Source organism: Thunnus albacares, chromosome 13 (assembly GCF_914725855.1).
Source record: "Thunnus albacares chromosome 13, fThuAlb1.1, whole genome shotgun sequence".
In the NCBI taxonomy this organism is placed as follows: Eukaryota; Metazoa; Chordata; class Actinopteri; order Scombriformes; family Scombridae; genus Thunnus; species Thunnus albacares.
Window position 1 is genome coordinate 23,026,589 of NC_058118.1, and position 24,529 is coordinate 23,051,117.

Sequence of the window (24,529 nt, forward strand, 5' to 3'; positions counted from 1 at the left end):
TTTATGGACCTGTGACGAGCTAACATCATCTCATCAGGAAAGCAGTGGTGGAAAGTAACTAAGTACATTTACTCAAGTACTGTACTTAAGTACCTGTTACCTGTACTTTACTTGAGTATTTCCATTTTATGCTACTTTGTACTACTTTGTCCACAACATTTACTTTTCTAAATCTTCTTTTTTATTTTTTTATTTAACTTTAAACTGCATTAGTGTATGTAAGGTGCTATGTAAATAAAGTGTAATTATTATTATTATTATTATTATTATTATTATAAAACATATGATACATTCATATAACATAATGTAGTACTATTACTATTAATCTACCAAAAGTATCTAAAATTGGCTCCACATTGGTGAACTACAACATCGAAATGCCCTTAGATGTATTTCTTAGTGTTAAAGACAAACAACATAATGTAATATAATAATTTAACAGTTTGCATAATGAGTGCTTTTACTTTGGAAAGTACATATTGCTAATAATACTTCTGTACTTTCACTTCAGTAACATTATGAATTCAGGAGTTTTACTTGTAATGAAGTACTTTAGACTACAGTATTTCTACTTTATTTAAGTAAAGGATCTGAAAACATCTTCCACCACTGTGGGAAAATAAAAAAACACAGCAAACGGAGCGTTCAGGGTAACTAAAACCTGGGCTTTGTCTCAAAGGAAGCCTTTTTACATGCAGTACGTTCACCTCAAGTTTTGGATCTTTGACCATGTTTAACATCCAACATCATAACAGGATATGAATGACAGAAAATCACATAAAGCATAATATGTCCCCTTTAATTTAGTGAAAAAAAACACGAGCCTGCTATCTCTGCTATCGCTGCTGGTTAATGCAAAATGCATGCTGGGATACTTGATCCACACAAATCAGTTCCCAAAGTATGCTCGATAAAACGCGAGGAGCAAGAACACATCCGGTCATTTGCAACATACTCGTTTAAATGTGGATTTTGAAGCGGAACAGAAGGTCAGCCATGATGACTGACGGCATTTCACAAGACCAGACAAGAATAAAGACTGAGAGGCCTAAAATGAGGAGGACAGGAAGGAAGAGGAGACGAAGGTGAGAGAGGAAGAGGAGGAGGAGGTGCAGAACAAGAAGTACGAGGTGGTGAAGGACTGAAAACACAACACTCTGCTCTACTTCACTGTATCTACAGTAAGTTTGCAGCAGTCAGTCACATTACAGATCACAGGCTTTACTGCAAGGCTGTATCCATGGCAACGAGACGGAACGATAATTACGCGATAAGTCAGAGTTGATAACATCTTTATCTGTGTGTGAATGAGTGTGTGTTGAATAAAGGTCAAAGCAGTAAGTTCATTATGTAATAAATGGCTGGGCTGTTGATTTTGTACACATCTGTTTGCAGTGTCCACACACACACACACACACACACACACACACACACATTAAAAGGCATTAGTGAGGCTGTTTCAGCGAGTCATATACTAGCAACCAAGCAGAAGATAGCCACTCAACACAGTGTTTACTGAGAGGGATATACTGATTCTACAGATAGTAGAGGAGAGGAGAGGAGAGGAGAGGAGAGGAGAGGAGAGGAGAGGAGAGGAGAGGAGAGGAGAGGAGAGGAGAGGAGAGGAGAGGAGATGGTAAGAGAGGAGAGGAGAAGAGAGGAGAAGAGAGGAGAGGAGAAGAGAGGAGAGGAGAGGAGAGGAGAGGAGAGGAGAGGAGAGGAGAGGAGAGGAGAGGAGATGGTAAGAGAGGAGAGGAGAAGAGAGGAGAAGAGAGGAGAGGAGAAGAGAGGAGAGGAGAGGAGAGGAGAAGAGAGGAGAGGAGAGGAAAAGAGAGGAGAGAAGAGAGGAGAGGAGAGGAGAAGAGAGGAGAGAAGAGAGGAGAGGAGAGGAGAAGAGAGGAGAGGAGAAGAGAGGAGAGGAGAGGAGAGGAGAGGAGAGGAGAGGAGAAGAGAGGAGAGGAGAGGAGAGGAGAGGAGAAGAGAGGAGAGAAGAGAGGAGAAGAGAGGAGAGAAGAGAGGAGAGAAGAGAGGAGAGGAGAGGAGAGGAGAGGAGAAGAGAGGAGAGAAGAGAAGAGAGGAGAGGAGAAGAGAGGAGAGGGGAGGAGAGGAGAGGAGAGGAGAGGAGAAGAGAGGAGAGAAGAGAGGAGACGAGAGGAGAAGAGAGGAGAGGGGAGGAGAGGAGAAGAGAGGAGAGGAGAGGAGAAGAGAGGAGAGGAGAGAAGAGAGGAGAGGAGAGGAGAAGAGAGGAGAGGAGAGGAGAGGAGATGGTAAGAGAGGAGAGGAGAAGAGAAGAGAAGAGAGGAGAGGAGAGGAGAGGAGAAGACAGGAGAGAAGAGAGGAGAGGAGAGGAGAAGAGAGGAGAGGAGAGGAGAAGAGAGGAGAAGAGAGGAGAGGAGAGGAGAGAAGAGAAGAGAGGAGAGGAGAGGAGAGGAGAAGAGAGGAGAGGAAGAAAAACAAAGCGGGGGGAAGGAATGCAGAGGAGATAATGACTGAAAATAAAAAACACACAGCAGGAAAAGATCAGGATACCAAAAATGGAAAAATGAGAGATACAGAATATATTTCATTCTAACAACTTCTACTTCTTAGTTTGTCTTCTTTGAACACACACTGCTTCCTGCTGTAACTTCTCTCCACAAAGTGCAAAATCAGTGTTTGAACTGGTTATTTATTGATCATTTTCTTGATCACTAGAGGGGGTGCTGTGTGTTAATGCACAGATGTTGATAGTGAACATAAACCAAGGCTGTTAAATGACTGTTGGCCTCAGGAAAAGCCCCCTCCGCCTCCAACAAACAGTTAATGTCTCCTCGGCAGATGTTGAGGAGCAATAACATCAGACAGACTGCGCCACAGAGGCAGACAGTTACGCATTATTACATTAGATCGACTTCCTGGGCAGATGTTAAAGGCGATAAGATTAGACAGAGTCTGCAACCACCTGTCAAATGGACTATAACGTCAGATCACAGGCCGCCGGGAGACACTACACCCGTCTGCGAGGGAGGAAACGACGGAGCCGACTGCCCTTTTTTGCAAATTCTCCAATTATGTTTGTTTGACTGGAAGAGCTGAGGGCGAAGAGGAAACTCAGCACACCATTTAAAAAGTTTCAGCAGTTAGAGAAGACACCGGCTGACAAGCAGCAGCAGATGACACGGGTGCCGGTGAGAACATTTTTTTTTTTTTTGATGGAACTTTTTTTTTTTTTTTGCTGCACAACCTGTCCTCCTCCCTCTGCTGCCGCTGCTGTGATTCACTGCCTGCAGGTTCTGCTGGTAGACAGAGATCAGGTTCTGGTTTTGTCTCAGCCAGCAGCTCAGTTTACAAGAATGTGCCAAATTTGAAGATACGTGACAAACTCAGCTAAACAGTTCGACTACATACAGACAGCTTTTGTTTTAGTTTGTTTGTAAGAATCCGCTGTTAGCTGAGCTAGCGCGCTGTGGTGGATGAGAGACTGCGGACAGAGCAGATTGAAATGTCGGTTTTCTACATGTTTATGCTTGTTGAACAGGTGTATTGATTGGCTTTTTACTCGCAAAAGTTTTATTGCACTTACAGGAGTAATCTTTGAGTTATCTTCACTTGACCTGTGCTCTGCTGTTCGCTCACTTTGCTCCGTGTGTGTGTGTGGAGGAGACACACACACAGAGAGCAGAGGAGAGGCTGCAACGTGATAATAAATTAAACCAAAACGTTAAAAAGTACTGATAAAAGAACCGGTAACGTAGGAACAACAAGCATCTCTTTCCCTTGCTGTTAAATATTATACAAAGCAGAAATACGGTGGCAGAGTAAGATCTTTTTTTTTTTTTTTTGGCTTTAGCAGTAAAAATAAACAGACTATGACGGAATAAATAATTCACTTTTGACAGAAATCCATCTGTAGACAGAGCTCTTGCACCCATGAGATGAAGAACTGGATGTGAGACTTTTCTGTCAGACACCATCATTATATTTCAGTACAGCTGGGCTGCGGAGGTGGAGGGAAAAACTAAGGGGCGAATTCACAAAGAATGGACTGCAGCCGCTGATCGCACCGTGAACTGTGCATCATTTGCAACCTCTATCTGCCCCGTCTCAAGGTCCTGTTCACAATAGATGTTACGCTAATGATATGATGCCACAAACACACCCATAAGGTTTTTGCAGCTGAGTGCAGTTTACCCTTGTTTTGGGGTCTGTTTGAATGAGCGGAGCAGTTTCCAGTGTTTCAGGCTTTTCTCCACATTTCAGCACACAGATTGGTTCACAATGAAAACTGCAAAGAACACAAAAGTCTCAAATTGTGTGTCTTTAATTAGTGGAGGTGCACACACACACACACACACACACACAGAGCTCTCCAATCTACTGAAATGTCACAGCTATTAATGTGTCTCAGGAAGGACTGAAACATTAGATTAATGTCTGAATCTTACAATAACGTTCAGATGTCACTGAGTGTATCCAGGATTTCACAGAAACATCAGTACTGATCAGCAGCTGAAACAATAAATATGTCTCCAAACTGAGAGAGAGGATGTGCACGATTACGCACGCGGCACAGCAGCCGTAACTTTATTAAAATCGGATCAGTGAGGATCTGACGGTAACTGATGTTCTGTGTTCTGCTGCACATCCACACAGATCAGCTGATACACACAGATTCAGGTTTATACGCTGGGGTTGTTTGGAATAAAACAGCCCTTATGGATTAATCCTGAGCTGCATCAGAGCTGTCAGGAGTATTTTTGTTTTTAAGTAGCTGAAAGTTCGAGATAAACTACCACCCCTACATACTCACTAGATCCAAATATCAATTCAATATCATTCAAGCCTCACAAGCTTGAAGATTTGAGGAGAGAGAGTGAGTGGCTTCAGTGCCACCAGCTATCTGAAGACATTAATAATTTTTCTCTAACTGTGTGTGGTTATTAGCGCTGGTCTTTGTGAATTGGACTGTTTTTGCAGTGAGGCTCATTTGCATAGAAAGGGGCCAATTTTGCGCCAAATGTATGCATATTATCTAATTTATATACGAGCAAATAGCACAGGTGCACCGAGACGCTATTTACTTGGCGGTGCACTTTGGGGTGTATTTCAACCTTTGCAGGTGCTTTGTGGATTTCACAGTTTCTTTTGGTCTCATTTGTGCAGGTTTAACGGCCGCAAAAGCAGCACAATCCTTCTGTGAGTTTAACTTCCTGAATCTTTTTTTTTTTCCCCCGTCGGTGAAAGAGGGCTCTTTCCTTCATCGTTTCAAGGTTTACATTATTAAAAGTTTATAAGTCTTAAGTTTTGCTGCTTTTTACTGCTGCTAGAGGGCCATATCACTTTAATGTGAATTTATTATTTTATAAACAGTTTAATTCTGACTACAAATCATTGCTGCATGTCATATCCTTCTTTCTTCCCATGTTTAGCGTCTCTCTCTCTGCACTTTCAACTATCAAATTAAGACTAAAATATCAAAAAAATGTTTAAAAAAGAGAAACTCTGACTGGTGGGTATGACATGATGGTGTTTTTTATACTGATGGAATTAATACTGTTAAAATGTAAGTCATGTATTACAGGTAATTACACCCTCCCCCCCCCCCCGATGTTATCCTTTAGTGAACAGCCTTCATTTGTTCCAGCTAATATTTAGATAATTTATAATAAATAACTAAAACTACTTGTGCCAGTTTATAAAAAGATAGTTAAATAATAAAAATGTGAACTCTGACCTCTATCATGAGACAGAACATGAACCTACTGGTGATGAAGACATCCTCACAATGAATGCATTAAAAACTGGATGCCATGCTTCCACATTTGTAGGCCCATAGAGCATGCTCAGTAGAGGCCTTCTACAGCCAACCAAATCCTGATGAAGTAGCTGCTCCTTTTCTTACAACTGTTTATGTAAAAAACTGCTTTTTGTGCCAGCGTACCCCCGAAATCACCTCATAGCCCTGCAGTGTTCCTGATCGACTTCACGCTCTCTCCTGCTCTTCCAAGAACTGCTGCCGTCAAACACAACATCTCTAAGATACACATAAAAGTCATTTTGATGAATCGTGTGTCCTCACCTGAGTCGGCGCTGTACATGTAGACGAACTTGGTCCAGTAGAAGTGCTCCAGCAGGGCCATGAGGGGCTCCTGCAGCTCGGGCCGCAGCTGCAGGACGAACTGGTTGTTGGTCTGAACGGGGAAGGACGGCGTGACGAAGCAGACGTGCAGAGAGCCGCAGAAAGACATCAGCATGTTGACCGTCCGCCGGTCGTACAGACCCATGATGGCGTACACGCCTTTAGAGAACTGGGAGCAGACTGGGATAGATGGAGGAGAAGAAGGAGGAAAAAAGAGAAGAGCATTACAACGGAGGTAATAACAGAGTAATATTTACACAAGCCATAAACAAGCTGTGCATTATTTTTACATAATCTCACAGCTTATATGTACTGTTGAAAATTAATCTTCATCACTGGAAATCTGCTGGTTTCAGCTGTTTAAGAAAGCTTCTACTTGTTGGAGAAGTAAGGTCATGTTGACCTCAATTATTTTCACTATAGATTAATCTCCTGATTTTAATAATTGGTTAATCTAATAATAATAATAATTAACAATACGATCTAAAGTATTGTCTTATTTTCAACAAACGGTCTAAACCCCAAATATATTGGTATAAAAAAGTAAACAAGGTTTTCTCTGGATTTTTTTATGAGTCTGGAGAACGTGTGTGGTGTATGTAGTTTGTGTTCACACTTTTAGACTGTTGTGCACTTAAGTGAAAAAAAATCATGATTTGACAGACAAAAGTGTAAGGATATCATTTTTATACCATGATTATGTAGACCTGGGACAATGTGTTTATGTCCCAGTTCCATACTATCACAATACTGCCTGTTTGATTCAGAAAACTGATTCAAAACTGATTTTTCAATTGAATGAATAGAAAAGGGGGAACTATTTTCAGTCTCTTGCTCCAGTACACTGTGTGCTGAACCATTCACTGATGTCCTTATTCCACTGAAATACAATATGAAACAGAACTGGCAGATAAGATTAAATGGTCCGCAGCCTTTTTTATTTTAAAAAGTGAACTGCATTAATGAATGAATGAATCAATTTGAAAGCATCTTACAGTCTCCTGCCTGTATGAGAATAACAAGCTGAGGGGGAGGAGGAGCGCTCTGCTGTGTTATTATTAACGTCATGTCTCCAGCAGCGGAGAGCAGCATCTCTGCTGCACCGTTAGCTCCGGGGAAAGACATCGCTGTCCAACACGCTGAGCGGGTGCAGGGTTTCTGAGGTGAAACAGACTGAGCACTGACTTATTTTCTTCATCTCAGAAGTTGGTTTAAGTTGTTTAATGCTGCAGTGTGTGTTGGTCAGTCGGTCTTGTTTGTTACTGCTAGTCATTAAATCAAAACACCTTTTTTGAAGATGAACTACAAGATAACTCTGCACTGCCGTCGCAGTTCCGTCAACATCACTTTCCACAAGTTTCAACAAAGGCAGCAGCCAGTAATACAAAGACAGTCCACCTCTGAGTTATATAGGCAGGGAAAACCCTGAACAATGAATTCTCTTAATTGTCTGTCGATCAATTAATCGACTAATTGCTCCAAAATACATTTACTTTACCATGACTGCTAAAGATCAGAAACTGATTTCGGACCTCCACCTTTATCTTTTATCTGACAGTTTGGGTTTTGGTTTGGAGCTGATAGTGTTTGTCGACTCTCAGTCTTGTTATAAATAAATTCTTTCATGTCTTTGCATTTTAAATTTCAACTATGGCTGCTCATTATCATCTGTGGCTTCTTGTGACTTGTGTGTTTAATGCCTGCAAACCAAATTTCCTTTAAGATAATTAGAGATCCAAGCAGCAAAGCTGGAGCCTTATTGTTTATTCTTTCTTTCTCTCTTTTTCTCTTTCTTTCTTTGTGTTTCTGCAGCAAACACTGTACAACCACAAGTCACTAAAATTGGCAGGTTGGTTGCAAATTCCATCCTCTACTCAGGCACATAAAATTACATTGACGTTTGCAACTTTTTCTCGATTTTCTCAAAATCTTATTTGCCACAATTCCTCAGAAACCGTTGGGCCAATCATCCCGAAGTTTTGTCAGGATCATCTACGGACTTCAATGATCTTAAATTGTTAAGGAAATTTTGATACGTCAATGTGTTTTGCATATATGCATACATTTTTAAACCTGTGTCTTTAAGTTCAATTCTACATAAATGCTAATAATCAAAATTGGCTTAAGCTATCAGTGTTTCCCACAGAATCAGATTGTATTTGTTTATAGAATTTTTGAATGACCACACCACGTCCCTTGTTTTTACAGTCTATATTCGGTGCTTTACAAAGCAATGTAGACGCACAATCTATATTTAAGTGTTTACGTTTTTAAGTGGAGATAGCATGACTGCGCCTCTCAAGTGTAGATGTCATGACAAGACTGTAGGGTAAAAGCTCACAGGAGGCTGTTTGTGTGCAGCGGGGGGAGAACGAGTCGATGCTGGTGCGTCCACGTCTGTTTTCGGAGTATATCACCGAGGTGCACAGCTCCAAAATTAGAAAATCAATTTGTGGCGGGCAAAGTTTTATTGTGGTGGGCTGCCACAAATAAATGAATGTATGGGAAACCCTGGCCACTGTAACCAAACTAGATGTATGTGTCCGAGCTTTGCTGCGCAGTCCCGGGATATTCTGCCTCTAGGGGGCACCACAAATGCAAAAAGTTTATATTTCATAATCGCCTGCACGGATTCATATGAAATTTGGTTTGCACATATTTGGGTGGTGACTCAGTCAGTGCATTAAATTTGGTAATGATTGATTAAAGTGGGCATGGCTTATTACAACAAATCTAAATTTCTAGATATTTAACAATCCAAACTTCAAAAAATCAAAATAAATCACCCGTATGTCCTACAGAGCTGAAATCTTTTCAGCACATAGACTGAAATGTGACAAAAGTTTGCCTCACTGCAACCTATGGTCCATTCATAACTCAGTCACTCTATATTTTTCAACATACGCAAAGTAAATTAACATCTGTATCTCCAAAAGTCTTCATCCAATTGCTACCAAAATTCTCTTGGACATTCTTTGCATACTAGATAGCACATGTTTCAAATGGTGTTCAGACCGGTCAGGTGGTGAGTCCACAGTGAAATAAAGTGTCTTACTGTGATTTGTACTGTAACAGCTTTTTCTATTTCATCCAATATTTGAACACATTTCTATACACCTGAGAAAAGAAGGAAAGCATGATTTTTTTCCAGAGTTGTATCCCCAACAGTTAAATTCTTGTGAATATTCTGCCTCTTTCTGCCTTCTGCTTGTGAAGTTGGTTTGATTTCCAGGCTCTGGAGCCGGTTGGCGAGGTTGGAGACGGCATCAGAAAACTACCTGCGCCTGGTTAGTTGTGGCTTCTTTGTTAACCTCTTTCTATTGTCTTCCTACCAGGCTTCCACCAGCCAGATGGGTTAGGATTTTGTGTTTTGCTTGGACGCATCACATACACTTCATTCATTCAACTTATTCAGTCTCATTGATTTCAATGCAGTACTTTACTGCATGCAGAACTAAGTTAGTGTTTAGTGTCAACTGCTGTCAGAGCTAGCTGGGCTCTGCTGATGGTCTAGTGGTCTAAACACAAACTTTCTAACTGTAAGGTCTCCAATCCCACCTGGCACCAAGCAAGAGTCATGAAAGTATCAGAAAACATTTCTTTGTTGATAACAATCATGTGATTAGTCTTTCAACTATTTATCTGTAATTTTGGTGAATATTTGAACTTCAGTTGCATTAAGTCCTGTAGACTCCTGTTGTAGTCAACTTTGAGGTTGTGAAAACAAAAGCCGCTATATTTACCAGCAGAGCTAAAGTTGCTGACTATAATACAAAGGTCCAGGGTTCAAATCCCAAGGTTGGCAAGTCTTACTTGGAGACGATGTAGCAAGTCAATCGTGTGATGTGTTTTCGATGCTTACTGTGGTCATATTAAGTGAAAGGTTGCCTGTTGTCACCCTCTGAAAATTAATTTTTATTATTATTTTTCTCTGCTAAAAGTGTTTGTGCAGCAAAAACCGTAAGATCTGGAATCACTAAAAATTGGCAGGTGGGTTGCAAATTCCACCCACTACTCAGGTACGCAAATAATATGCATGCACATTGGTAGTGATTGCACATGATCAAATTCATATTGTTTCAAAATGGAGGAATGTGTTAAAATGGTTAGGTTTAGGCACAAAAACCACTTGGTTAGGGTTAGGGAAAGATCATGGTTTTGGTTAAAACAGTAAAATGTGGGAAAAAGGCCCCATTTAACAGCAGAATCAGTGCGGAAAACCAGTCCGGACCAACAGCCTGTGGACTACTGGTATGGAATCCCATTCCATGTCAATAGTCTGTAAATTATTACACCGGTTCCGCAGCTGCAGTTGGTGCCTTATATATTAGCTTTTGTATTTCCTCCAAACAGTGATGTCCCTTTCATTTTTTTCCACATTTTCCATATGTTTTTGCATTTTAATAAGTTCTTCTTCATCTGTCTTTAACTTGCACACTTCCCAGCCAAGCGTGTGTCATTTGTCACGCACATTTATTGTTTATCTGCTTTTGTCTGTTTTTTAATCTGTAACTGCAACATAAAAAAGCAAAATCTGGGTTTGATAATAAGCTAACAGATGATAAAGTGCTCTTATCTTCATGGTAGACAGACACAATTTCTGCTGCTGACTTATCTGCTTCTGTGGAGCTGATAAACTTAACTTTCCTTTTTCACACAAAAGGCCTCCACATGGTAAATCCCCACAGTCACAATGACTGTAATCAAATCACTTTTCATGCGGAGCTCTTTCACAGTCAGGGATTAGAGCTTAAGACAAAATTATACTCACTGCTGAGGTACCACAAGTCATTCTGTCTTATTTTTATGCTCATCTGGGCACAATCGGATTTAGACTTTATAAAAATATGTCTGTAGTATCTGTGTCATCTCCCAGAAAATCCTAATTTGGACGAAGAGGAATGTGGCAACCAGCACAGCTGAGTGGAGCTGCAGTGATTAATCGATTAGTTGCCAACTATTAATTAGTTTGCAACTATTTTATAATTGATTAATTGATTAATCATGCTGAGTAATTTTTTTTAAGGAGAAAATGTCCAAATTCTCTAATTTCAGCTTCTCGAATGTGAATGTTTTCTGGTGTCTTTAGTCCTCAATGACAGTAAACTGAATATCTTTGGGCTGTGAACCGTTGGTCGGGACAAAACACAACACTTGAGGACGTCAGCCTGGGTTCTGGGAAACAGTTATTGATATTTTTCACCATTTTCTGACATTTTATAGACCAAACAACCAATCGATTACTTGAAAAAATAATTGACAGATTTTTTTTTAAGGAAAAATGTCTGCAGAGTCTCTGATAATTCTCTGTAGGTTCATCACTACAAACTGACAGCTCCCCTCCAGTGTATTTTGGCATTTTTAAGGTATTTCATTTTTCTGAGTCATTTCCTGACAATGTGGATTAGCCACAATCTTTGGCAAATATTTTTTGACAAATAACTTGATTTTGCTCTCAAAGTTCAAAAATTTAAGCTGTTGCTAAAATGGAACAATGACATATAACTACAGTAGAGCTCTGCAGTCATATGTCAACCTCAGAAAATCCCTTTGTTTTTGTGAGCGGCACATAGGCTACTGACACAATAGCAGGTGCCTGTCTTTCGGATTAATGCTTAAAATATAAATTATGTATTTCAATTAAACAGTTCAACCAAAATCAGCTCAGAAAATAATGTAAATCAGTCTGCATTGATTCTTACAGTATCTGCTGTTCACAGCTGTTTATACTGTATGAAAAGCTCCTTAAGTTCATTAAATCTCTGCAGCATCTGAAGGCAGTAGGACTGATATGTTGATAAATCTGCAGCCTCTGAGTGGTGCACGGCCGTTCACTGTATTTACCTTCATTAAACCACCTAAAAACGACGCCATGCTGCTACAGAATAACCGAGCAGGGCTCATCATCCTCTTTTCTTTTTAGGAAAAGTAGTGTCTCATGTTGAGCTGTCGTTATCACGTTTAATTGTGATTGGCTCAGTTGTTTCAGAGCTATGAGAGCAGTGATGTGACTGACTGACAGAATATTTATTGATCACCACATCTGCTGATCTATATTCACCTTCACCCAGTCCTTCTCATGTTGCGCTGCTGCACATACATGAACCAAAATAGCGGGTATGCATAGAGACCATCTTCACCATTTGCATTTATTATTCTAATTTCAACTGAGAGTACCAATTATTAACGTGAGGTTGCAACATCTGGCTACTGAGGAGGAAAATTTACAGACATTTACTATAAAAAAAAGATGCAAGATGTCACTGCTTCAGATTGATGATCCATCAATAAAGAATCCATCATCTGAGTTCACGTATGGATTTCACATATCTCTGTTACTGACATGTAACCTCGTCTATATAGCTAACGCTGTAGTAAGTGGACAGGTTAGGCTATGATGTCGCTACCATTCCAACACGTCACTAGCGTGCTGGGATCACAATGCGGTTGCCATGGTAATGGATTAAGTCCGACTATGAACCGCTCCCCCATTCTCTGTTTTAACTGTTAAAGTAAAGGAAGTAACACTGGCTGGAGAGGCTTTAAGCCCTGCTGATGGGTTTATTCTCCACAACTGAAGGTGAAACGTTCAGCTGATTAATCATTTTGATTATTTCGACCGATTAATCTTTCATTCGATTTTTTAACCAAAAATCCCAACCATTTTCTAGCTTCTCCAACGTGAGAATTTGCTGCTTTTCTCTATTATACAGTATGTTAAAGTAAACTGAATATCTTTCAGTTTTGGACATTTGAAGTTTGCATTTTTAAAACTTTTCCAACATTTTATAAACCAAACAATTAATTAAGAAAATAATGAACCCTATTCTGTCTTTGTATCTATCCATGGCTCCTAGTTAAACATAATGTTAAATTAAAAACAAATCATATTTTAAGCATTAGATCAGTATCAGTATTAGATCAGCCACATGTGTGCTGGAAAATGTTCTCATCTATCTTCTCTATGTGTCCTTGGTGCAGCCTCAGATCCCTGCGGCCAACGCTAACATGCTAACAACAAGTCTGGTCCCTCTGAGCAGGCTAACACTGGAAATAACTATTCCCTTTGAGGCCGTGCTATCATGCTAACAATAGATGTTTGCCCTCAGGCGAATGCTATCATGCTAATGAGGTATCTGTCTCTTAGCATTAACGCTCCTGTCCCACTGGGACGACAGAGCGCTCCTTCATCAGAGGGTCGGGCAGCGGAGACTCGACAGATGCTTTGAGCTTTTGGAAGCTTTGTAGTTATTTGTGTTGAGGTCAATAACATCCCCATGACGAGATCCAGATGTGTAACCTATGGGATCAACCAATGAAGTGAGTTTTAATTTAGATTTTAAACACATGGACTGCTGTTTCACTGAGCTCTGTGTTTATTCTGCTGCAGAAAACCTCAGTTACATTTTCTAATTCCTGTTGGTGTGTTTCTTCTCTTTCTGATCGTTCTTTGTGATAATATTCACATTCAAAATCACTGCTTTAATCAGGTGGTTTTAATTTGACCTGCGTATTAAAATGAGCTCAGTAAAGGTCCACAAGTTCAAAGTATTAATGCATTTATACATATGTATGCATAATGTTTTGCATTGTATTCAGTTGGCTAAATAAGTGCCTGTATGAGAGTGTACATGTTATCATGTACTGGGAGCGAGTTGGAGTTTTTATTGTGAAGACGTAGGAAGAGTTGTTGTTGTTTTGCATGAGGTGCGCTGTGAATGGGGCTGCAACTGACGATTATTTTCGTTATCGATTAATCTGATTATTTTCTCAATTAATCGAGGAGTTGTTTGGTCCATAAAATGTCAGAAAATTTGAAAAATGACAATCACTGTTTCCCAAAGCCCAAGATGACGTCTTCAAATGTCTGGTTTTGTCCCGACCGACAGTCAAAGATAATAAGTTTACTGTCGCAGAAGACTGAAGAAACCACAATATTTACATTTGAGAAGCCGGAATCAGAGACTTTGGACATTTTCTTCTTAAAAAAAAAAATGACTCAAGACGATTAATCAGTTATCAAAATAGTTGCTGATTAATTTAATAGTTGACAACTAATCAATTAACCAGCTAATTGTTGCAGCTCTAGTTGTGAACATGGCCCTTGCCAATAAAGTAGCTGTAATATAACTCCAAAAACTTGTCTTCTTGTCAAGTAACACACTAAGTAGCTGTTCTGGAACTTTTGATCGAGTCTTCTTCAGTTACTCACATCTCACTCTGAATATTGATAAAACAGTGACCACGTATATTTTGAGGTTTTTCCAAATATTTCTATAGATGGACAAAAGATAAATATTGATGAGTTTAAATACTTATGTGTTACTCTAGATTCCACTCCTACATTCAAAAGGCATATCAAAAAGATTAGCCATGTATTGACATATAACATAGTTAACTTTAGACATATTAGGAATTCATTAACGGTTGAAGCCTCTAAGACATATATGAATGCAATATATAGGAAATCATGACAGTATCATTATTGTGAATACTTGTTAAATATAAAATGTTAAGCTTGGACGGTGTAAGCTTTGGTATTCAGATGTCGGTTTAATGCATAAGATAAGATCTACTGTCGCAGAGCTTTGTTCGGCTCCATTCTGAGCAAATGAGCAGAAGAGAATGTAGCGTCCCTAAACTCACAAGCAAAAAGCAACAGTATTGGTCTGAAATTCAGGCTGGCAAAGATGACTTATAGTTATGTTTACGCCATCTAGTGGCCGTTGTAATCCGGGGAAGTGACGCAGTTCAGATGACATCAAAATAAAGTGACTCAATAAGATGATTTTACCTTTGCTGCAGGAGGCCGCTTTTTGTTTCCCGTTGCCAACCGCGAGTCGGGACACCTTTTTAAAAAACGTAATCTTGTGGTGTTTACTGTTGCCATGACGACAAAGCTTGCATAACTTTAAGGAAGTATAAACCATGTTACAAGTGACCATTTTAACTCCGTTACCATGATCTTTCCGTAACCCGAACCAAATGGTTTTTTTGTTAAACCTAACCAGACCTTAACCACAGTGTTGTCGCATCATGAAACATCATTGTTGTTTAACGGTGATTTGAAAGCAACATATTAAGGTCCTGTGGGTCATTCTGGAGGCAATTACTACAGCCGCTAGACGGCGTAAACGTAACTATAGTGTGTTCTTTTGCTGGGTGAATTTTAGACCTATACTGTTGTTTAATTATGAAGATGTGTTGGCTTTTTCTTTTAAAGCCATTAAAGAATAGAATAAGCTACATGTCAATCTGAAAACCTGCACAGATTCCCATATTTTCTCCTGTGAAGTTAAAAAATTGATGTTAGGTAACCAGACTTGTCAGCATTGATGACCTGTTTTTATAACTTTGGGTATATGTATGTAATATTTGTGTGTGTGTGTGAGATTTTGTACATGGTCCCTAATATGAGTCACTTTAATAAACTAAACTAAATTAATGAAGACAAATGTTCAACAAGGACACTTTGACGAACCAACCTTGCCTCCTCCAGTCAGACATCTCGCTCCTCGCCACCGGAGGCTTTTAGACAGAGCTTTATTTAAACACAGCCCAGAGATGACGACGAGCGCCACGGGGCGCACAGCTGAGACCGCGTCGACCCACAGAGCTGTTCATCCTCCTGACACATCCGTCCATCTCACCACACTGCAGTAATAAACAATAATTACCCGTATGTTTGGAGAGAGGAAAAAGAAAGGAGGGATTGTTCTGCTGAGGGGTGTTAGTGAGTAACTGTGAGGACATCTATTAACCAAAGGCTTCCCCCGTCATCATCCTCCACTGCCTCCACTGACGATGACCCACGGCTCTGCTGTTTACGCTCCTCTACTGAAAAGACGAGACAGCGCGGCCCCAGAGACACACATCCAATGATCAGGTCACTGTTTCACTCCATCGTTCTGTATTCACATCACTTAGCCGACACTTTCCACTGTCACTTTCCCAGAACGACATGCAGCCAGGTCAGACACAGAATCAGCTGCAACTGCGGCATTTCAGCGATGGCAGCGTTTATATTTGCTGTTGGTTTTATCTGAAGTGACGCAGTATAAGATTCAGCTTGAATTCTGTGACGGCTGACATTAGAAGCAGCCACAAACAGGAACATCACGGGGTCACGGGGTGAAGATAATACTGCCGAGACACTGAGTTGTTACTGTGGTATCCTAGCTATTGGAACTTGTTAAGTTAATAAGAATACTCTTGTTTAAAACTGATGTAGACCAATAAACCTTTTATCTGTTGCAAACGAACAGTCCAGTAGGGGGCGATCCTACACTGTTTTTAGGGTAGAGTGCACGTTCTGTAAAGAAGACCAGAACTGACCAGAAGACCAGAAGTGAATGTTGTAGGAGACATGTGAGAGAAACATGTAAAATGCCAAAGAGTTCAGTAAAGTTTCCAAAAGTTTTGGATGTTGTGGACATTCAGTTCTTTCAGAAGATACAACATCTTTCTGTCGATGAGGATCCATGGCTTGCTAGCAGTCTCTAGCTAGGTGGGAACATATTGTTTTCATCTGGGAAGGGGAGAGAGTGGATTAAGGATGAACGTAGCAGCGCTTGACGCAAAAAATCAGACATGGGAAGAGTATTGTGAAATCCTGGACCAGTTGCGACCAATCAGACTGATGGCAGAGATAGGCAAAGAGCTTTACTCCTAAAGCCATATTCAGACCTAATCATGCGGTGTAGCCCACAGCCGCACACATTTGTGCCCTAGAACTTAACCGCTGTGAAACAATCAGAAAACGTTTTATTGATCTGATTCACCGGTTTTCTTGCTACCAGCGCTCCATCTCTTCATTCATTCTCCAGCTCGCTCAACCACAGCTGCTCTCTCTCTCTTTTTCTCTCGCCTTTTTTTAAATGAGTCGGGAAGCGGACAGCAAAGTCTAACTTTACTTTAAATGTTATCAAACAACGAGGAATATCCTCCCCTCCTCCTAGTAACGTCTTTGTGCTCCCTCATGGCACACCACCTGATTTGGTCTGAATACAGCCGAAATGTCATCGGGGCATCAACCTACAGCTTGATGCAGAACCTTCTCAGCCCAGAAAAGCCTACCAGCAACTACCAGCCTACTCTTGATGAAAAATCATTTTGATTCTATGCCCTGCTAGTGCAGGACTGCAACTACGGTGAGACTTCACAGCAGATGTTGAGAGACAGGATAATATATGTGATCAACGATGATCGGATTCAGAGACTGGCAGAAGTAGATCTAACACTTGACAAAGCTTGGTCTATTGCTATATTTGGAGAGACAGCAAACAAGAACGCCCATGATCTGCTGAAGTGCTTCCATGTAAATAAAGGCCCACAGGAGGCTTGTGCATTCAAAGGAGAAACAAGAGTGTTACCGGTGCAAGGAAGCATACTGCAGCAGACTGTAAGTTCAAACAAGAGAAATGTCATGCTTGTGGTAAAGTAGGGCACATTGCCAGAGCTTGCCGTAACAAAAATAAATAGAACCAGGGGAGTAAAAGACCCGCAGATGTAAGAGAGAAAAGAGACGGAGTTCATACTACTGTTCCCACAAAGTACATGAGAATCAGGGTGAAAGTGTAAGTGATAGCTCGGAAGAGGATACATTCACACACTGTACAGTTACATGAAGTTCAGATTGGTGAAGAGTACAGCCGTGTATTGTGGAGATGAAACTAAATGTTAAAATTGAAATAGATACCAGCTGTAGTCTCACAGTTATGAATGAACAAAAGATATGGAAAGACACAAAAAGTCTTTGCATAAAGCCAGTTAAAATCGAGTTGGAGACTTATATAGACGACCCTGTTAAGGTGATAGGAGCAGCACGTGTCATGGTTAATTACGAGAGCGAAGACGGAAACTGCCCCTCGCTGTGGTTAAAGGGAACGGCCCCAGCTTGCTAGGGTCAGGCGGGCAGACGCAAAGCTTGAGAAGTGCAACACATGAAGGCAGAGGAAAACACACAACAGCATGTGTTAAGCAAACATGAGGATGTGTTCAATGAGGAGATGGGCACTCTGAAAGGTACTAAGGCCACCATCCACGTGAAAGCCAATGCTATCCTACGATTCTTCCATCTCATACGCCATGCGTGTGAAAGTAGATTAATAAATAGACAGACTTGTTGAGAGAAGGCATAATCACACCTGTGAAATATGCAGAATGGGCAGCACCAGTGGTTCCGATTCTGAAGCCTGTTGGAACCATAGGATCATGTGGAGACTACAAAATCACAGTGAATACGGTTTTCACAATATCCAATACCCCCGGCAAAAGACCCTTTATGCAGCACTGTCAGGAGGAAAGCAGTTCTCCAAATTAGATATGAGTCACTCATACCAGCAAATACACATGGATGAAGAATCCAGTACTTGACAGTGAACACGCACCGAGGGTTGTCCACGTACAACAGACTGCCCTTTGGGGTGGCGTCAGCACCAGCCATATTCCAAAGGACCATGAAAAGCTTGTTATGAGGGATTCCGCTTGTGGCTGTATTTCTTGATGACATCCTAATGAGTGGAGTAGATGAGGCAGACCACCTGAAGAACCTCAACGCTGTGTTGATAAGGTTGGAAGAGGCGTGGTTGCGTTTAAGAAGGAGTAAGTGCGCCTTCCTGCAAGATGAAGTTGAGTATCTGGTGCATAGGGTGGACGCACAGGGGCTTCACCCAGTGGAGAAGAAAGTGAAAGCCATCATGGAGGCTCCCACTCCCACAAGTGTCACTGAACAGAAGTCATATGTGGGTCTGCAAAATTATTACAACAAAATCCTTCCCAACCTAGCAACCCTGATGGCCCCACTGCATGAACTCTTAAGACAAGATGTGTGCTGGATTTGGCAAGGATATACAAATCTAATTGATTAATTAGAATGACCTCACAAATTTGTAAATCCTCTTACACTAAATATATAAGAAATGTTGATCTATGTGCATGAATCTCACCTGAAGAAACTGTACTTACTAAATTAAAGGAAATAACTAATTACCTTTCAGCCTGTATGATGACGAGGAAGAAAGAAAGCTTAATGTCAGAGTCACATTATTATGGTTAACTTGTCAATCAACGGCCACCTAGTGGTCTATTATGGGGACTGCCAATGAAAATACACATCTTCAAGAGTGAACTATAGATATCATTTGCTTCGTTTGATGATGGCTGGCAGTGAAACTGGCAACGACCTCACCACACAACATCACATTGTTTACAGACACCAGTAGCACACATCAAACGTAACATACACTCAGAAATAGTAGTCAAGTTAGCCAACTGAAATCACATTTAGTCATGTTAAAAAGTTCTTTAACTTCATTTGAATGGTTTTTATTATTTAAAGGAAGAAAAAAGGTCTCATATCAGAAATGCTTCTTTTTATCTCAGTAGGCTACTGGTGTTACATCATACATCACTGCTAACATGTGCTGTCAGCAGTGATATTGAAGAGTAAGAACCAAACCAGCATTTAACAGGTCTGAAGTGACGTTTGAAAGTTTGTTAACATGCTGTTTAATGTGCTGCAGCCGAGCAGCTAATTCCTGTCTAACTGCTAACTGACATCAGCGATGCACTTTTACCCGGTGAATGTTTGTTTGGTGGCTCGTTCAACAAGTTAAGCTGCAGGACAAGACGTGCGTTCGTGTTTGTTAGTTAGATAAGAAGGAGACTTTAGCAGGAAAGCTAATGTGGGTTGTTATTTAGAGTCTGTAGCTCTTGTGTTGTGTAGCAGGATGCAATCAGGCTCAGTGTGACCGTCTGCTCTGCCAATGATAGAACAACATGTTATTGTTTTATGCAAAGAAAGAAGATTGATTGTGCTGTATGGAAATAAGGACTCCAGCTACGTAAGTGGATAACTAAATTTCTCCCTTTTGGTTCCAGGAGAACACAGGACAAGTGATTTATAGAACAGACAAAAAAGGCGACTTCATTTCAGTTAGACAAGAGTTCCTGTTGTCCGAAGAGTTTAAGATGCTGAACTCAGACTTGCAAAATCAGTATCACTTTTAAAGTCACTTTTAAAAATGTATTTTTTATATTTTTAAGGACTTCTGTAAGTTGATTTATTCTGGTGATTTGTCTTTCGTGTGTATGTAGTTTGGATGCACTTTCCCTTTTGACTGGTACTGTTCATGTATACATTCATTAACTTTATTTTTTATTTTCATTTTCATATTGTAAAGCACTTTGTAATCTCTGGTTTTGATAAGTGCTATAAAAATAAACTTTATCATTATTATTACTGTTACACAAACATACTGTATTTATAGGTTTCCATGTCTACAACAATCAGACCTTCAGTTCAAATAAAAGGAGGAAGCAGGCTGAATGGCACCGTGCACCCGTCTGAACCTCAGGCTCTAATTAATGTGTTTGGTAGCGATGCTGAATAATAGATTAAATGGCTGCCTTCCTCAGGGTGATACACCAAACACACACACACACAACCCAATACAGTGCACACATCCACACACTGATTCACACACATCCATACAAGTGCACACACTACACAGCAACACACACATTCAGTCTAAAGTCATTTAGGCATTTCAGCCTCGCAGGCATAGTCTCTTGCTGAGAATGCAGCTTTCACACACACACACACACACATATATATAGAGGAGAAATGGAGGCTGTTTTCTCTCCCAACAGTTGCAGGTTCAAATCTAATCAGTCTGAATCTTTTCTGTTGCCTTCATGTCTACATTTACATTTCAGTCGTCCACAGAGGTTTACCCACAATTCACTCCAGAGACAACAAACCAGCAGTGTGTACGAGCTACACAAACAAATATCCAACCAAACTACCCAAACGGTGAATTCTGTTACAAATTAAAGTGAAACTAACTGCTGTTGTTTAGCATTTTATTTCAGTTTACAGTCTGCTGAGCTGCTGAGATAAACTGACAAATTGTCTTCACCAAAACTATCACTCTGTTTAACCTACTAAAGGTGATATTCTTATTTTTTGTTATTGTTAACAAATCTAACATGCAGAGCCAAACTAACAGTGAACTGATCTAATTAGTAAGTACTAGTAAGAATTGTGAGTGTATCCAAAGCCTCATACTGTATATCTTATTCCAGCAATCACAATCAATTTCTGAAGTTCTTTGAGAAATTTACAATGGAGAACAAAAACTAGAGGTTGTGATATGTAGCACATGCTCAGGGACCTCTGCCTTACACAGAACTACTCTCCTGAGACTGAAAACATCATCGCTGTTATTAGTCTTTGAAACAACGTGACCAAACTCTTCATAATGAAGGAACATGTCACCCAGTGCAGCGGTGTGACTCACTGACAACAACGTATGTCTACAGCTTAAGATATATATGTATGATATATATAGGAATTAGATATATCAGGCTTTGGATACACACACAATACTAAGTAGATCAGCTCGTTGTTGGTTTGGTTCCAAAGATGAGATTTGTTGACAAGAAAAATATAGAAAATCACCAGCCAAATTCTTTAAGCCCTTTTTTGAATTTCTGCCTGAAAAACATACCCAGATTGAATCAGAAATGACAGCTGTAAGGCCAAAATGAACAACCTTGGGCTCTATGGATAAGGGACACTTGGGAGAATTTTGAAATACAGTAAGTATCTTTACTTCAACCTAATCAAAATTCTGAATTAGAGAGTGAAAAACACCCTTATATACACTGATGCCACTGAACCTGCTCTAAAAACATCTGATCTGCAACTCAGTTTGCAACAGAGATGAAACACAACAAGGCTACATCCTCTCTAACTGCCAAATAGCAGCACAGACGTCTGCATCACGAATGCCAGTTAATCAACAACAATCGGAGCTAGCAGGGTCATGTGACCACTTGTTGGAAACGTCTCGCTGTGAGCTATCAGCCAATACTTCCATGGCTATCACAAGGTTTGAAGTTAGTTTGGATAAATACTTCAATATAACCAGAAGACTTACTTTCCATTCATGGTAGAACTGCACAGTGCAAGTGACTGCTTTTCTCTCATTTTGTCAATGTTGTCGTCTTATTTGAATAAACTTTATTGGAATTGTTGTTGTACAAAACCAACGGAGGGTTTCATACTCATATTCTGACTGTGCAGAGAGGAATCTTAAAACATGACGCTGACCTCTGACCTCACATCCCCACAAGAAGCAGTTTAAAAACCTCACATGGATTCAGATTCCACCACACAGCTGCTGCGATCCAACAATTAGCATTTGTTTCATGAATTTTAAACAAAAACTAATATTATTTTCAGCCGCAAATTGTTTCTCAGTGGACTTAAATTAAAAAGAAACAGTCAAAGCCCTGCAGTTTATCTCCTCTCTTTTGTCACCTTTATTTTCTCTGACTCAAATCCCTCTCTGCTGCCTTCATTCTCTCATCTGATCTTGCTTGTTTGCCCGACATGAAACGAAGGATTAAGATTAGTAATTAAAGATAATCTCTTTTTCTCTGCTGCTACAGACCCCCCCCCCCCCCCCATCTGAACTCTTCTTTTTGTCATTATTTGCCAAATTGTGTTGTTGAAGATAAACGTCTTTCTGGGCGACACACACGTGGCTCTCTTTATCCTCATTTCACATTTGAGGCGTTCAACTGAGCGTGAAACTACAAGTGAGTCCTCAAGGGCGAAATGTCACCAGCAAACCAAATCAGCTCTCTGTCTCTCTCTTCCTCTTTTCACCGGGCTTCCTGCCTGAATGTGTCCAACACGATGCACTCTTTATTTTTTATTTTCTACACCAATAAACAATAAATAATAAAAACTACGGGGAGCGGGGCAGTCATGTCCTATCCTTCTGTCGTCTCAATCTGTAGGCTCCTGATAAGGGAAGTCCTGGCAGCCAGACAGAGGAGAAACACCATTTAATTTGCTCTCCTCCTCCTCCTCCCATCTTCATCTGAACCTCGGGGAGGACGCTGAGTGAAAATGTGAATTAGCTGGCTCTGTTGCAGCTGCTGCTCAGCGGTTGGAGTTTATATTTAAAGTGCAAACTTCAGATGCAGAGGAGGAGGTTAAGAGATCACAGGTTCTCTCTCTGAAGGTTGACTGAAATTATTTCTTAATTTTGAACCACAGACTCTTTTTGCTGAGTTTTTACTCTCAATATTTACAGACTTATTATACTGTGAGTATTTGTCATATATTGTTATTTTCAGGATATATTGGGTTACCTAGGAATACCATCATTTTATGCAATGCTAAATTAATTGTATTCTTTGCCTCTACAGTTTGTCCTCTCGGGTGTAATGAAAGCTGCTGTCTGTATCCATTTATGTCACAAAAATATGTCTCATCTGCTTCATTTTCTGCATTAAAGGACACATATCCTGCTCATTTCCACATCTATATATTTATATCCTGGGGCTCTACTGGAATATCTTTGCAGGATTTACAATTAAAAACTCCTTATTTATCTTCTACTGGTCCTTTATGCAGCTCCTCAGTTCAGCCTCTGTCTGAAACAGGCCGTTTTAGCTGCCTGTCTCTTTAAGGCCCCGCCTCCTGATGATGTCTAGATGAAAATAAAGTTGGTTTGAAGTGTCTGAAAAAAACTAAAAAGATAAAAACAAAATTTTAAAAGCTCTGTTAGACTATTATGGCGCCAGGCTCCAGAGGCAGTGCTGATTACTGAGCTAAAACTTTATTCATCGCCTCATTGCAGACAGACCTCTACCGATTTATACACCCCTAACACAGAGACAGCACAGCGTTTAAAGTGTAGGGAAGAACTTCAAAGGCGATTCTTGCTTTGCACTTTTCATTTATTGCCTATTTTTTACAACCTAACTTTGTGGAAAGGAGAAGGGGAACAACACCCGCAACTCTGGGAGTGATGTCCAAATTAGGAAATGTGCGTCATGTAGCAGGTGGATGTGACTCCCCTCATTGAGACCTGCTGATAGACGTAACAGCGGAGCAGAGGAGAGACACTTACTTTTTTTCTTCCTGAAGACAAATAATTTTAAAAATATTTGTATGAAACAAATATTTAAAAAAAAAACCCACTATTTGTGTTTTGCCAAATAATGTATTTGTATTTGGGCACACCCCTAGTAAAAATAACACCTGTGTGACGTCAATCTATATCCTGCACTGCACAACTGATCTGGTGAAAACTGACGATGAGTTATTGAGGATAAACCACTGCGAATGTCTGAATATTATTCTTAAACCTAAAAATGAAAAAGACAAACTTTCATTGTCTGTGCTCTGGCGACTTTTCCTGCATTTCATTCACCTCTGCTGACGGATGAATTTTCACCCACTCAGCCCAAAATCATCACACTTCAGTCTGAAAAAAAAAGAAAAAGAAAAAAAAAGCAATATTTATTCTTGAAATGGTCCCATCCTTGGATTTTTTTTTTTAATGTGCAGCGAGGTGTGAGTTCACGAAGCCATTAGCAGAGCCTGAG

General features: G+C 40.2%; 1 protein-coding gene across 3 annotated transcripts in view; it reads right to left on the bottom strand.

Annotated features, from left to right (window-relative positions):
- Nucleotides 1-24,529, bottom strand: part of gria1b (glutamate receptor, ionotropic, AMPA 1b) — a 102,956-nt gene that overhangs the window by 56,060 nt on the left and 22,367 nt on the right. For all 3 annotated transcript variants that reach the window (XM_044370487.1, XM_044370489.1, XM_044370488.1), the window contains one exon: nt 6,059-6,298. In XM_044370487.1, the coding sequence (XP_044226422.1) occupies nt 6,059-6,298 (240 nt within the window). The remainder of the gene's footprint in view (nt 1-6,058; nt 6,299-24,529) is intronic.